The sequence below is a fragment of the Camelina sativa genome, chromosome 13 (genome assembly GCF_030686135.1).
Source record: "Camelina sativa cultivar CO46 ecotype springtype chromosome 13, ASM3068613v1".
In the NCBI taxonomy this organism is placed as follows: Eukaryota; Viridiplantae; Streptophyta; class Magnoliopsida; order Brassicales; family Brassicaceae; genus Camelina; species Camelina sativa.
Genome location: NC_141892.1, coordinates 1,957,667 through 1,972,781, shown reverse-complemented (window position 1 = coordinate 1,972,781; position 15,115 = coordinate 1,957,667). Strand labels below are relative to the sequence as shown.

The window sequence follows — 15,115 nt, the reverse complement described above, 5'->3', positions numbered from 1 at the left end:
TATTAGTTCGAATCAAGCCATAACATTCACTAAAGCCCAATATTGCAATGCAATTAAATCGCCAATGTATGGGTTTTGCTTGTCTCTTTGACTATTTCGTTATTGCAAGTTATCACTTCCTATGCTTGGAGATGTGGGATACAAATACACTTGATATAAATTTTCTAACTGAAATAAAACTTTCCTTTGTACAATATTTATCAGTATAATCCAAAAATCTGAGTTCTTTAAGCTTTTAACCATTACTCCGCCTTCTGAACCTTCATCATCTCGGTTGGGGTTAAGTTGCTTTCCCATAACTCCTACATGTGAAGTTGAAGCCTCTCATCTTCTGCATCAATGCGACTTTTTTTCCAAGATTTTTGTTCCTATAAAGATGAACCCACCTGGAGTTTTGCCAATTGTTCTTGTCGCCGGCCTAAGAAGAACGCTGTGACTATCCATATTAAACACACCTGTGAAAAAAACAATGGAGACTTGTTGAGGAGTTTCATGGAGAACTCATACACAAAGAACTGTCTGAAAGTAGGAAGCTTTTTATCATACTGGCAAGGCATAGAGTGAAGCAGTTGATGTTTGACCGCCAAGAGCAATGGTAAGGACTTCAAATAGTCCCGCAGCTGCAGCATCTCCAAGTCGTTGAACAATCACGTCTATGCATACCTGAAACCATGGAGCAAAGAATGAGAAATAAAACCAAGTGTAAAGTCCTTTTAGCAGAACTGATTTTTAATCTAAAGTTGAGAAAACGATAGATTCAGTACCTTAGCTTTGTATTTCTCGTCTTGTGAGACAACGGTGAACAAGAGTTCCCTTCCAGGTCTAGTTACAACATAAGTTGTCACCTACCAAGTTGTAAAATGTGCAAGTGCAATTAATGGAACAGTAATGTAACACGAGAGAGATTGATGTAAACCACAGACCTTTCTCAAGGTTTCAGACACAGCAACTGCAACCCAAGTTGGCCATATGGCAATAGCAACCAAATTCCCAAGTGCAACAAATGGAGATGCAGATATTGCAATGGTGACACCGGCTATAGTCAAGATCCGGCCCTGTAAGATTTAGTATACAAACAGATATATGTGGACCATGATAAGAAAACTTCCAGGTATGGTGAATCAATGAGTGAATTTTGTCTCGTATATAACATACCGTTAGAGTCAGTTGTCCAATGAGTATGAAAACTGCAACGAAGCTGTTTATCTGGGCGAACAGTCTTCTTCGACCAATGGAAGATGTGATTGTCGCGGCAATTATATTCACTTTCTGCAGTGAACTTTGTTTCATCAGTGAAACAGTAAGAGTTCAGCTTTCTTTAATACACTCCAAGAAAACAAAAGGAATTTTAAAGCAACAGCTTGTATCAGAAGCGATAGTTTGCAAGCACTAGAAACAAAGGGATTTTTTAATCTTTATGTTGTGAATATTGTTCAAACGGCTGTTGAAGAACAAGGAGCCATGGTTACTAGGCAGGCAAATGAATAGTATATAACAGGGAAGAAGCTGATTCACGTGACAAGCCTACTATTGCATCGTCAGCTATTTTTGATAATACCTTCACATGATTTAGCTAATCTTATATCTGAAAATCATTTAAAATAAAAAGATTTTGTCTTACTTGGAAATAGAAGAATGAGGAGATGACCGCACCAAGCCAAAGGAACAGAGACACGAGCAAAAGATAAGGCGATACTAGAATAAGTCTCATTCCGTCTAAGATGGCCCAAAGCTGGGGTCTGGATGTGGAGATAGGCGATTTAGGAGAAGCAGCTTTTGGAGAACCAATTTTTGGAGAAGAAGCTTCCTGTATTCTCTCACTTTGATGATCATTATCAGTTCTCCTAACAGAAATGAAACCAAAGATCAAATTCTTGACCAACAATGAGAATAATTGAGTCAAACTCACACTAGAAATCTAAGACTTATAGCTAAATATTCCAAACTTAAGATGGGAAAACGTAGCAGAAAAAAGAGGTGGGTTTGAAAATCATATTCATCATTCATATATGGAGACAAATTGTAGCTTAGCTAACCTTAGAGGAGACAACTCCTCAGAGGACTGGGTAATATCATTGGTGATCCCTTTTGAAGACTGTGCAGCAAATTCCATCAGAAGAGCAGCAAATAGAAGTAGATCTGTAATGAACATCAAATTGAGTTTCAAATCAACATGTCATAAGAAGATATCTCTATCATCTAGGTACTTATGCTATAAATGGAACAATCATCAGAAAATGTGATGCCTACATGGACCCATCCAAGCAGTCGTAGCAGCAAACACTGATCCAAAAAGCTGTCCAAGGGTAGCACCAGCACCAACAAAACCGAACAACCTTGCACCTGACTGGATTGAAGAATGCGTTATCCTTGGAAACAATACCCAATTCTTCACAATATAGTTAAAAGCCAGCAGAAACTACCTCACTATCCATAACGTCTATTATCCTAGCCCATGTTGAAGATATAGCAACGAGATTGAGCAACGCAACCTAGGAAACAAAAAAAATGTAAAGTATACAGCTACATTCAACGGACTTGATGTTGAGTTAGTTAGTCATACCCAAAGGAAAAATCCAACTCGAACAGAAATGTAAAACCAGCCATGGTTGTCCCATCCAGTAGCAGGATTAGCTCCAGCGATACCAAGTTTTGGATATTTTGTTAGACTGGATGCCGAATTAACTGCATCCTTTGAAGCAGTAGTATGTGTTAAACCAATGAGAGACATGAGCTTATGAATAATAATAATAAAAGTCTTCTATCTTACCTTTGAATTAGACTCTGTAGGAGAAGCCCGCCAAAGAAGGAAACATAGAACAAGCGATAGACTAAAGAATCTATGTATTATAACCAAAGCCTGCAATTTTCGAGAAGCATGTATGTGTAAGAGATTATATAAGCAAACCCCACCCGGTAGAAAGTAGAAACTTATCTCAATTGGGTAAAAGAGTACCTTGGATTTGGACAAATTGGGCAAAGAGAAGATCAAGGTGGAGAGAGGCGCAGCTATCAGAGTGAGAAACAGAGATCCTACGAACAGGCCAGGGAGCTTTGACAATCCCAGCGATATTGCTCCTTCATCGCGGAGTGGCAGAACAACAAAATACGCGCTCAAAATCTGAAATTCTCATCGTGGAGTAATAAGAAGAACCAATGACATATTTAAGTAACACTCGAAATCAATGGTTGAAACGCGAACAAAATTGGAGACAGAGGGAAGATCGGTACGAAGAAGAAGCAGGAAGAGGAATGGAGCAACGCCGGAATCTCGTGCGGGTGCACCGTGACTATAGCCGAAACAACCGCATCTAATCGGAATCTGCCAGCCATTTGGATCCCTCTCGCTGATACGAGCTCGAAGGTCAACGTCTCCGAAGACCGATGAGAGGCAAATCGGAGAAGTAAGAGACGACGAAGAGAAAGCCTCTGACTGATTCAGAAGTGTCGTGATGGGCTCAAAAGAGCGTGATAACTTCTGAAGGTTTATTTTTTTTCCAAAATAGCCCAATAAAGGCCCATTGGATTAATGAATTTAAATTAATAATTAACACTACTACTGCTACTATAATCAAACTCAGAAAATGTGTTATCATATCTCCAAATCATTTTATTGACACCTAATTTTTAATTCAGAAAATATATAAGTGATATATATTACAAATTTTACGAGACTTTAACACTTAAGTGATGATATTTCAATTGGACCGGAAACTAATGACTTAGTCATTCAACTCTTTCAAGTCCAAAGACTTGCCTTGCCGCGTTATCTCTTGCAAGATTGCAACTGCCATTGACCGACCAGTGACCTCTCTATCTCTTTACACATTATGTATATATATACTAAACATGTACATTTATGGATCTTCACCAAATAACACAGTGACAGAAGAAGATTATATATAATAAAAAAAACAGAGTGTTCGCTCGTAAACAAACAAGAAAATGGCTAGAATCAGAGCTTTGATTATAATTTTCTTCATCTCCGTCTCTCTTGCTTCATACACAACAGCTAGGAAGTTTCCAGTAGGTATTCCGTCGGTGATCGATGGCGTTATCTTCTCCGGAGAGATCCCTGTTGTCTCCAAGACGGCGACGGTGGTAGGGTGCGACGGCGAGGATCATCACTTCAAGGCGGAATTTTCGTCGTTTGTCACGGGAAAATACGGGTCGTTGGTGTTGAACGCTCTTCCGAAAGGGTCAGTTCCGCCGTCTGGACCCAGCAAGAGAATCAACGACGTCAAGACTTAGCCAAACTATTATCTTTGACCGTTTGACGTCACACGGTTTGACTTCATAATCACGTATGAGTATGACAATTTATTTTTTAGTTACAATTATTCTTTATTTTTAGAAATTTATCTTGTTAAATATCAAATACAATACTCGTGTTACTATTGAAAGTAATATGTTTGAATTTGAACTTTTTGTTCTTTGGAATCGAAATAATGTACTTTGGCCCCTGATGACTCTTAATTTGAAGGCTTTGTACGTCAAGGATTATCAACACATCGATTATTTAATATGTTTGCTAAACGAATACAAAGTGCCCTTGTTCCATTTGTCTTTGTCTTTCTTATGAGAATAAATAGAAGAGTGGATATGATCCATGAGAAGCAGAGTCTTGTCTTAAACATAACTCTTCTCCTTTAGCCTCTCTTAGTTTCGCTTGATAGTTGATACATAAAATTTAGAATTGTCCACCTTCAAAAGTTTGACCGAACTGCCAATCACGAGGCACAACATCGTAGCTCACAACAGCCCGACCATCACTAGCAATGACTTGAAAAGAGAGGCTCTGACCTCTAAGGTAAGTGTTGCTTTGCCAATTCTGTCCCCAGTTTCTTGACAGGGATTGCCACTGATTAGTCTTTGATCCTTTCAAAGAGACGGCCCTTATATCTCCAGCACCACCCACGTTTGTTATCAGCACGAGGTCGAAATACGCATTCCCGTTTATTGTGAACCTTATACCTCCGCCTTTCTCACATGGAACCCTGTCATTATAAGAGGACATAAATGGTACATCTAAGAGTTACGTTTTAAACTTTAGTGAAGTTTTTTTTCCAAAACCTTAACTAAAAAAACCGTGTAGTGAATTGTTCTCCATCATATTTGGCTAGCTACAGTTTATATATACCTTCTGAATGCGACAGGAACGATTCCAGCTCGGTACTGAGCGATTTGGAGGAAGGCAGGCTCGGCTAAGTCAAAGTGCTTGAGGGGAGGATTGCACCAACCACCATTATCATTGGCTAAGGCAAAGTTTGGTGGACAGAAGTTTGTAGCTGACACGATGATGGAACCAGGGATGCACCACTCAGGATCATCCTCACACTGTAGCTCAAAACAAGCCCCACATCTCTGTCCATTATTGAACAAAGCTGTGCTCAGAGCCGCGGTTTGTAGCCCATACCCTTGGCTGTACAAGTTACCGTACCCACACGCACCACCTACAAAACGTCAACACTTTAGCAGTTAAATATGTCATATATATATATATATATATATATATCAATTTGTGATGATTTATGAGCTCATAGAAAAGTTTGTTTAAAGTACCCATTGTGCCGGATGCATCAGCTCCACCGTAGAAGGTGGCATGGCCTCTCTCCCAGCCTCCTCCGTTGTCGTCAGAGTTTATAACGTAGAAGCAGAGGCTGAGGGTACATAGTGAAACAAATAAAATCTGGGAATATTCTGTAAGATTCATGATTTTGATGGGGGCTAATTCGGAGATGAGTGAGGTTGGTAATTCGTTGAAGACTTCACTTGTATATATAGGGATGTTCACGACTGCATATCTCGATCACATCTCTTATGATGCGCTTAATTTTAAAAAAATTACAAATATATTTGACAAAACGTATAGTCGAAGAAGGTGACATAATCGCATCGGTCTTAATTTCCAGGAATTGCGTTTGTAGGTTATGCCATTATGCAAAGATCTCACATGCAATTCCGTTAGGCGCTTAACCATTCCAACGGATATACCGCTTTGGTGCCACGTGGATCACATATCCTTTTTAAATTATCTAGCCCACATCACTGACTCACATGTCTAAATAGTCGGTTAACCATATATATACTGATATTAATATATGAAGGATTCTTTTCTATTTTATCTATTTCATCATAATCATATATCGTAGTCTAAAAATCTTGTCATACTAGTGAAGTTCGTTTCGTAAAATTGCGAACACTTGCACAAATCATATATACTCAATTACTCATATAAGTCAATTGGTCAGATATGAATAGTAAAGAAAGAAAAAAAAAAAAAGAGAACATGCAACATGAGATAATCAAAAACGTGACGACGTAGTCTCGATCGGCGTATGAAACTGAACAAAGAGATATAGGAGCATGAGATCGTCCGTTGTTTCCGGTAACAGACTTCCTCAGTTTATCAATTGATTCATTCTATTACATTCTTCTTGTCATATTATTCATGCTTAACACATCTTAAGTAAAATTGATTGACACATCCAAAAGACCAAAACCACTATATAGTAAAAAAAAAAAGTCATATATAATCGAAATTAAAAACCACCGGCTATGCGGTTTCTCGTCAATATCGGGCCATGTAAGTATACTATAGACATATTAGCATACACCTACGTCACAAGAATTAAGAAGTAATAACGAGGCACAGAAAACAAGAACCAACCGCTGCCCAAAAAAGAAGACAGGGGCCGAGCACACAACCGCCTCTTAATTGGGTTATATGGAGACAGCTCATCAAGGCCTGAACAGTTAATGAATTAACCAACTTTATGAAAACAATCGAACATTAGACTTACTATATGTTCTTTTATGTCACGTGGTTTCAAGATTTACCGAACCAAATTGATTTATAGCCTAATAAAAACCAGAAATAGTCATAGTTTGCTTCCTAATTGTACCCACAATAGTTACCGCTCTGATTTGATTATAGTTTGGGTTTGATTTTATACATTTACACCTAACTATTTCAATCTGACACAAACCGCATCTGTGGACCAATTTTTAGCCACTAAACTTAGAGCTAGATATTGTTATATGCCAAAGATTTCCTTAGTCACCGACACCAACTTCAAAATAGATAGGAACTTAATCGGCCTTAATACCACCAAAGGCTACTGGCGCCTAATTTACATCACTTATTAATTATCAAGTAATTCTAATTTGGAATTTCAACACTATAAAACCGATGCAATATATGTCTTATTTATTGTGGTAATTCCATCTCATTACAAACAAACGTGGATATTTTTACAAAAAATAGTGTATAAGTAATCATGTTTAAAACATTCATATATCTTTTCGTCTTAAAGATAAATAGTGTAATAATGGAGATAGTGGATCAAAGAGAGACAAGTGTTTGTGTCTCTTGCGTGAGAACTCGTGTGTCTGTTTGATTTGCACATCCGTATGCGTAGAATTGGATGTTGCAAATATGTGGACCAAAGATCCCACCCAGATACTTCCTTTTCCTTTATGTAGACCATTCAATTCAAATCCATCTAACTACTTTAAACATTTTGGGTAACATAAAACTATTTTTCAATGTACCCTGAAGATAGTAAACTACTGGATTAATGGATTAACTAGCTCGCTTTATTTTCTTTCTACTGTGCCTCTTTTCATTATTTATTTGCTTTTCATTGAAAGTTAAAAACCGGCAAAAAGAAAAGTTTACATCGATGTAAACAATTTTCTTATGATTGAAGCAATTTCATAGTGAAGAGAAAATAGTAGAAAACTATTTAAGTTTTTTAGATGTTGTTATAGAAATATATTACATCTATGTAACAAAACCATTTAGGTTGTAGTAGCTGTTTCGCCTTGTTACACATAGTATTAGTAAATGTACGTACCTCAATTAACAAAAGAAAAAGAAAACTCTTAATAACACATGATACAACTACTATATGTCTATGTATGTTGATTGAAGATTAGTTTTTCAAGTATAATTCGTATATACTAAACGATGGAACAAATTCTAATCATTGATGTTTTAATAATCATGATTAGTTGAGAATCTGATCTTTCTATATGATAGTAGTGGATTTCATCTGGCTTGATTCCAAAGTTCTGAAGACCACTAATTGTGAATTCGTTATACATCAATTTTAATATCTACTCAACAATATATTCTGCATTATTAATTGTCTTTTTGGCCCTGTCTTTTATGTTTGTCCCAGTTACTAATTTATACAAAACCAACAAGATTGTATGCCACAATATCTTCTCCCTTAAATTATCAAACTTTATATATCAACAAATCTAACCAAGGATTTCTTGGACCGACCATCTCATCATCATCTCTCTCTCTTTCTCTCTCTAGCCTACCCATTTCCTACTCTTATAGTATAACTTATATTTCCTTTTGTGTAAAACCCAAAGTAGAACTTGTATATGGAAACAGGTCATATCAAGGATATGAGCTTTGATATCTCCATGGATTTCTCAAGAAAGGTTCTTCTTGGTCTTTGAGTTTCAGATTGGATCGAAAGCCTCAGGGAAAAATAGAGAACACAAGCTTCTCTCTTGATTATCACATAGCATGAAGAAACTTGAATCTCTACTCTCAATCTCTTTCGTAGTCCGATTCGAATACAAACTGGAACAATAAGAAGAAGACGAAGAACCTTGAAGGTGAGTTCATAAAGATTTCTGCCTCTGTTTCTAAACTTTTTACAGATGGGTAGGTTTTTACTTGAGGCGCAAGCAACCCCGACCATTTCAGCTACGGATGCAAATCCTAGAACTTTAGGCGACTCTATCAGCAACAAGAATATAGCTAGCAATAGCATGGATACAAACATGGTGATAATACTAGCAGCTCTTCTATGCGCCTTGATCTGTTCTCTTGGCCTCAATTCGGTCTTGCGCTATGTCTTACGCTGCACAAGAAGGTTCACGCCCAACGAAGAACTAGTTGACACCAACGCAAACGCAAACGCAGCAAAAGGGATCAAGAAACGCGCTTTGAAGCTGATTCCCGTTGATTCATACAGCCCTGAGTTAAAGATGAAAGCAACGGAGTGTTTGATCTGTTTAGGAGAGTTCCTTGAAGGAGAGACAGTTAGGGTTTTGCCCAAATGTAACCACGGCTTCCACGTCAAGTGCATCGACACTTGGTTGCTATCGCATTCCTCTTGCCCCACTTGCAGACAATCACTCCTCGAACTTCAGACTCCGGCAAATGGTTCCCCGGCGGGATGATGACATGGCAAATGTAACACAGCTTCACGAGGATGATAAGGAAATAATTTCTCCAGATATCACGTCACTTTCATGTTGAGTTTTGGCTTTACTTTAAAGTGGGTTTGCTTCTTTTTGTAAATTCACAGTACTGTTTACAATTAGGGAAGCTTCATGCAGAATTTACATACACATAATCTTCTAAGTTTTGGCTTTTTGTTCGATTTGTGACTTTGGTTTTGAGAAATTTATCCCGATTGGCCTCGGTCGGTTTTTTGTTTCAGATGGGGTTAAATCTTAATACGATTAAATTTGTTTCAAACATATATAGAATTTATGATACAAATTAAAATTTTGTATACTAATTAAATCTACAAAATAATTTGAAAACAGTTTAAACTTATCAAGTGTCTACCAAACAAATGAGTAGGTCAAAATGAGTGAATCCAAAATCCAGTTAGTTTTCACAATGCTTGTAAACTTAATATCTTTATTTTTAAAAAATGAAAACAACATTTTTCAAAAGAAAAGAAAAAACAAAAAATGCTACATCTATAAAAAAAATGTAAAAACAATTTGAATTTATGTAAAAAAAAATGACTAGGTCAAATGATCGGATGCAAAATACAGTTAGTTTTCACATGGCTTACAAACTTAACATTTTAAATTTTAAAAAAGCTTTAAAATTGCATGCTAAATCTAGAAAACAATGTGAGAATAATTTAAACTTATGGAATCTCTAACAAACAAATGACTAAGTCAAATAACCAGATCCAAAGTCAAGTTAGTTCTCTCACATTGTCACATAAATTTAGTTTACAAATTTCCATTATTAAAAATTAGAAAAAGGTGAAAGAAGAATTGAATGAAAAGTTTTTTAATGTAAAATTTTTGAAATCTATTAATTTTGAATTGAAAAACAGAGAAGGGATCAGAATTAACATGGTCCATAGGATGCATTTTTCATGGGCCTTTTATTTCTTGATGGGCTGGACATCAACCTCTGTTTCTGTTGGCGTTTTTTGTAAAAGACTCCAAGGGGTTTGATGACTTTGCGTGGCTTCATGACATGGCGGTGGTAAACACAAAGCAGCGGTGATGGAACAGAGTTAGGTGGCAGGGACTGAACCTCGACATTGACTGATGGAGCAGAGTAAAAAAAAAAAAGTCAGAATGGCGACGAATTTACAATGGCTGAAGCTTCGTTGAGGAAGATCGGAGGGGAACTAGGTTTCGGGTTCTCCTGCGAGAGGAAAATTTGGTTTTTTTTTGCGTGAACATCACGCGCTTACTTTTTTTCTTTGATTACTCGTACACAAACCCAGCCGCCTCGACGAATCGCCGGAGAAGAATCACACATAGATCTTTTGATCTGATCCATGCGAACGGAGAATCAACAAATCATCTTCCATCATTATCACGCTTCGTCTCTAGTGACCTGGTTTTGACGAAGAGCAACGACATCACAACAAATCAAGCGTCGAACAACTTGGAACCAAGAGATTAGGGCAAATCCAACAACTGATCAGAAGAAATCAAAGATGAAAATCGAAGAAGAAATCAGAGAAATCGAAGCATGAAATTGCATCTTCGTCACTCTATATATAACTCGTGCTCTCTTTAAACTCTTTCTCTGCTTCTCTCTGGGATTATGAAACTAAACCGATTGGACTATTTTATAAACTAATTAATATTTGCGACTCAAGTTTCCTTTTTCTACGCTTAGGAAAATCCGGAGCAAAATCAAACCCTAGGTTCGGTGATAAACCAACGGTCGGAAGCTGGTTCGGGTATAAACTTTCCATTTTTTATAAACGTCTTGGGTTTTGCCACGTGTAGTTTTCAGTTACCTAGTCAAAAAATGTTAAACCAGAAGTGTTGCAGCATTGCTAATATGCAAGTATGCATGCGCTCTCTGTATCCTGCTTATTGTAACAAAAGTCACACTACATCATCACAAAGCAAATACTACAATAGAAATCAACTAAATTGGTTGAATTATTAGCCACGATTCATACAATAAAATCCACAAAACTTAATCTGTATCCTTCAAAAATCCAAATGTCGAATTGTAACGAGTAAGCTGGTTTAAATTGAGATGTAAACATGATTTTTCATATTACTGTGATCAGATACACGTTGACTGTAACTATAGGCTACAAAAAAAAGAATTCTTGATGCTAGAAGTTATGACAAGAACAAGATGATGATTATAAGTTGCAACAAAATCAACATTTTTTTTGGTCGACTATGCATTAATCATCTTATAAAGATAACGAAACACAATGTCTTATCTAAACAACGACATAAAACAACACACACAACAATTTTTTTTTTTTTTATAAGGGATTCTAGGTTAAAAGTGTGGACAGCTCATCGGCGAGGGAAACAATGGTCGAAGGAGAGACTCCTCTACTCCCAGACAGATACCATCGCTGCATCATTCCCACCACATTCGCATTCTCCACCTTCAGTTTCTCCTCTTCTTTCCCTTCGGTCTCAAACCCGATCTTCCCACAAAACAAAAATACATAACAATTATTTTAGGCCTAATTACAATTCTCGTGAGGTATACGTACGTGATGCAATTGTGCTTCTTCAGATACGTTAGCAATTGGCTTTACAAGATATGTTTTAGAAAAATGTACTAGTATAACGCTAAACGCAAAACAGAGTCCTCTGTTTTTTATTTCCTCTGTTCCACATGCTGATAGACGTTAATAATAGGCTCTAGATTTTATACCTCGCAAATGCCATCTTTGGCTGAGAAATGGTAAGTGATGATGGAATTAGCTTTGAAGTACTTAGACTGGAAGAAACCAACAACTTTCTCGAGCTCGGTTTCTTCTTCTTCCTCGTACTTATCCTCTGCAGCCAAACGATCTCTCACAGTATTCTCTAGTTGTACTCCGTACTGAGCTCCTTTTATTTCTTTAATCACCACCACTCTTATAACCTTCTCCATCTCCGCTGCAATATATAACAACCGGTTCAATCTCGTTTGACCAAATAAATTAACCCAACTGGAGTTTAACTAGTTGAACCGAAGTAAAACCAGAAGAACTAGCCAAACGAAATTGTGATCTTTACCAAAACCCATTACTTAACCAAAATAGTCTATCGAAAAACGCAAATCATCAAAACAAAGATACCCTAATTAAAAGTTGATTTTTGAAGCTTAAGATGGATTGAATAAGATTACCGGAGGCAAGGGCGTCGAAGAAGTCGTCATCGTCGGCGAGATCTTTTCCGGTCTTGCCTTTCCAGTTAACAAGATGGGTTTTAACATCCGAAGGATCTAAGTAAACTCCGATAGCCGTAAACTTCACTTGAAGAAAGTGGATCTCGATGTCTGTGATCCCTATAACGAGAATAAAAACAACAGACATTACATTACCAATAAATTACCTGAGATTACATTATTAAGGTATCAAACGTTATGTATGGAAGCAAAAAAGAAACCTTGGCCCAGAAGGGAGAGTGGCTTGGAAGCTGTGATGATCTGTGGAGGAAAAGGAACTTCGTGAACCATTACCATCTCTGTTCCCACTGTTTAACAAACAATAAACATAAAGTTTATATACGAAAAGAGAAAATATGTTGTAATCAAGAAAACAATGCAAAGAGTGTTGTAGGCTTACTTTCAATTATCTATATTAGGTTTATAAACAGTTTAGTGTATCCACTTTTTGATTATATTAGAGAAATAATATCTGTAATGTTTGTGTGAATATCGCTATATATGAAGGCAGGCCACTGGTGGTAGGTAACATAATTTTGCTAACGTTCAAAGCTTGTGATCTACCAGACGACGCATTCCTTTTGTGAATTGAATTATTTTTTTTGTTACCCAACCCCTTTTTCATTGAATAAAATGTCTATGAAAAAATGTTTTGCGACCCACCAGGAAGCCACGTGTTTAGATCAAGCAGCAGTCAGTCCACAACCACTCGTTCTACCTAACAAATGAATATATAGAAATAAAATAATAGAGAGATTCAAGAAATAATTACTAAGATACAAGAGATGGATATCATCAACGTGAAAGAACCATGCATAAATTATACTATATAAAATTTCAAGCAGCCACATTACACAAACTCCGTCGTCATACTCATATCGGTCCCCAAAACATAGGCAGTTACAATATCATAATAGTAAAATATAATATAGAAGTCTAGTTATCGATCATAAATTGCAAAATGTTATGGATGTAATAAGGTGGTCATCTGAACTTTTAAATTTCAGCTATATTATCCATCGTTATATGTAAGGCTGGTAGGGCTGGTTTACTGAAGACGTTAAGTCATTGTTTATAATATTTTACAATATTTTTTTTAAAAAAAATCTCAATTAATGATGCAACATATCAATTTGAAAATATTTTTTTTTTCGTTTTCTTCGAACGTGTAAGAAAATGTTACATGTAATAGTTAATAAGAAAAAATAAAAGAAGAAGAAAATCTTGCATATTTAAATTACGAAAATATATACTTAGGAAAAAGAAGCAACACTTGCAATTTTTTTTGTGTGTGGCTGAAGTATGTAATTTTACTAATTTTTAATAAATTTACGATGATTAATAAATGAGCAGCACTTGTTGGGTTCTTTATGAAAGCACATATGACATAGCGCATGGAACCCAAACTGAGAGGAGCCATTTAAGTCTCGATTAAAAGATGGTCGACCTTATAACAAATAAGCGGGCAAGCTATCTACAATTATCATAATCCTAAGTACGCAAGACTATAATCTTTTAAATGTGTCACACCCTAAAACTGGAAATTGATTTAGCTAGTGATGCATAACATCCACACAGACTATTTTTTAAGTCTCGGTTAAAGATGGCCAACCTTATAACAAATAACGTGAGCAAGCTACATTTACAATTTCATGTCCTAATTATGCAAGCCAATAATCTTTTAAATGTGTCACAACCTAAAATTGGAAACTGATACAGTGATGCATAATCCACAAGATGATTTTTAAGTCTTGATTAAAGATGTTCGACCTTATAACAAATAACATTTTCGTGGTACTAATTATGCTGTGCCCAAAAAACAAAAGTCCTAATCATGCTAACCTCTGGTATTTTGAAAGTGTTGTAACCTAAAGTTAGAAAATGATATAATGATGCATAACATATACAGGACGATTTTTAAGTTTCGAGGTCGACCTTAATTATAACAAATAACGTGGGCATAATTTCATAATCCTAATTATGCAAGCTTATGGTCATTTAAATGTGTCGCAACCTAAAATTAGATAATGATATAGTGATTCATAACATCCACAAAGTTTAAGAGTACTTGATGTTGATGATGGAACACATCCCAAACAGCACTCAAAAGATTATATACATGATCTAAAGAGTGGTCGAGCTAGGAAATTAGTTTACCAGTGTCAAAATAAATTTTAATGTGTCAATTATGTTGTTAATTTTTTTTATAATGGTCAATTGTACTATTTTACCAAAGTCAATTTAATTTTTTCTTTAAAAATTTAACCAGTTTTAAAAATTCAGCAAAGTCATTTTGACCCACCTAATCCTATATTGGCTCACCCATGGACCTATACTAATAAACAGCCGAAGGACTGACAATACGAGAAAGTAGACACCACAGTACACTTGCGAGTTGCGACATTGACTGTGTCTTTTTTTTTTCTTTTAAAATTAGTACTTTACTATACTATTTTATCACATATATTTTCATATATATGTTTAAATAATGTCTAAATCTAACTGGTTGAAGTTTTTTACCGTGTTGAAATATTAACAAAATATTCATTATTTTTTTAATCCAAAAATATATTTATATCTCGAATTTTCCATATTTATGTTAACATAATGTCTAACTCTAATTGGTTGAAATTTTTTACATATTTCAAAATATGAATTGAGAGATATTCATTAACCTTTTTAAAA

At 36.0% G+C, this 15,115-nt stretch overlaps 4 protein-coding genes and 1 pseudogene across 5 annotated transcripts; 2 read left to right on the top strand and 3 right to left on the bottom strand.

The window, feature by feature from the left end:
- Positions 1-150: 150 nt before the first annotated feature.
- Positions 151-3,434, bottom strand: LOC104734533 (uncharacterized). Of its 2 annotated transcripts, none has more exons than XR_015578269.1 (14): positions 3,232-3,411; positions 2,957-3,121; positions 2,771-2,860; positions 2,564-2,692; positions 2,424-2,492; positions 2,251-2,347; positions 2,037-2,139; positions 1,622-1,844; positions 1,156-1,279; positions 924-1,055; positions 765-845; positions 547-663; positions 387-455; positions 151-302 (listed from the first exon to the last, which is right to left on the bottom strand). XR_015578269.1 is itself a non-coding variant. In XM_087481779.1 (14 exons), the coding sequence occupies exons 1-14, from the start codon at positions 3,331-3,333 to the stop codon at positions 243-245; spliced, it is 1,551 nt and encodes a 516-aa protein (XP_087337905.1). In that variant the 5' UTR covers positions 3,334-3,434; the 3' UTR covers positions 151-242. The 2 variants fall into 2 exon arrangements, 1 of the variants encoding a protein (XP_087337905.1); XM_087481779.1 differs by having other exon boundaries at positions 1,156-1,269; positions 3,232-3,434.
- A 428-nt stretch (positions 3,435-3,862) lies between these two features.
- Positions 3,863-4,327, top strand: LOC104734532 (uncharacterized). The gene has a single exon (XM_010454130.3). It carries the CDS (start codon positions 3,946-3,948, stop codon positions 4,249-4,251), a length of 306 nt encoding a protein of 101 aa, XP_010452432.1. The 5' UTR covers positions 3,863-3,945; the 3' UTR covers positions 4,252-4,327.
- Positions 4,328-4,493: 166 nt separating this feature from the next.
- On the bottom strand, positions 4,494-5,854 carry LOC104734531 (expansin-A2). Its single transcript, XM_010454129.3, has 3 exons — positions 5,563-5,854; positions 5,141-5,453; positions 4,494-4,997 (listed from the first exon to the last, which is right to left on the bottom strand). Exons 1-3 carry the CDS (start codon positions 5,711-5,713, stop codon positions 4,691-4,693), a joined length of 771 nt encoding a protein of 256 aa, XP_010452431.1. The 5' UTR covers positions 5,714-5,854; the 3' UTR covers positions 4,494-4,690.
- A 2,357-nt stretch (positions 5,855-8,211) lies between these two features.
- Positions 8,212-9,513, top strand: LOC104734530 (RING-H2 finger protein ATL73 pseudogene; annotated as a pseudogene).
- Positions 9,514-11,379: 1,866 nt separating this feature from the next.
- LOC104734529 (putative chalcone--flavanone isomerase 3) lies at positions 11,380-13,079 on the bottom strand. Its single transcript, XM_010454127.3, has 5 exons — positions 12,831-13,079; positions 12,652-12,738; positions 12,392-12,550; positions 11,933-12,159; positions 11,380-11,699 (listed from the first exon to the last, which is right to left on the bottom strand). Coding segments are annotated over exons 1-5 (633 nt in total). The 5' UTR covers positions 12,832-13,079; the 3' UTR covers positions 11,380-11,540.
- Between the last annotated feature and the right edge of the window lie 2,036 nt (positions 13,080-15,115).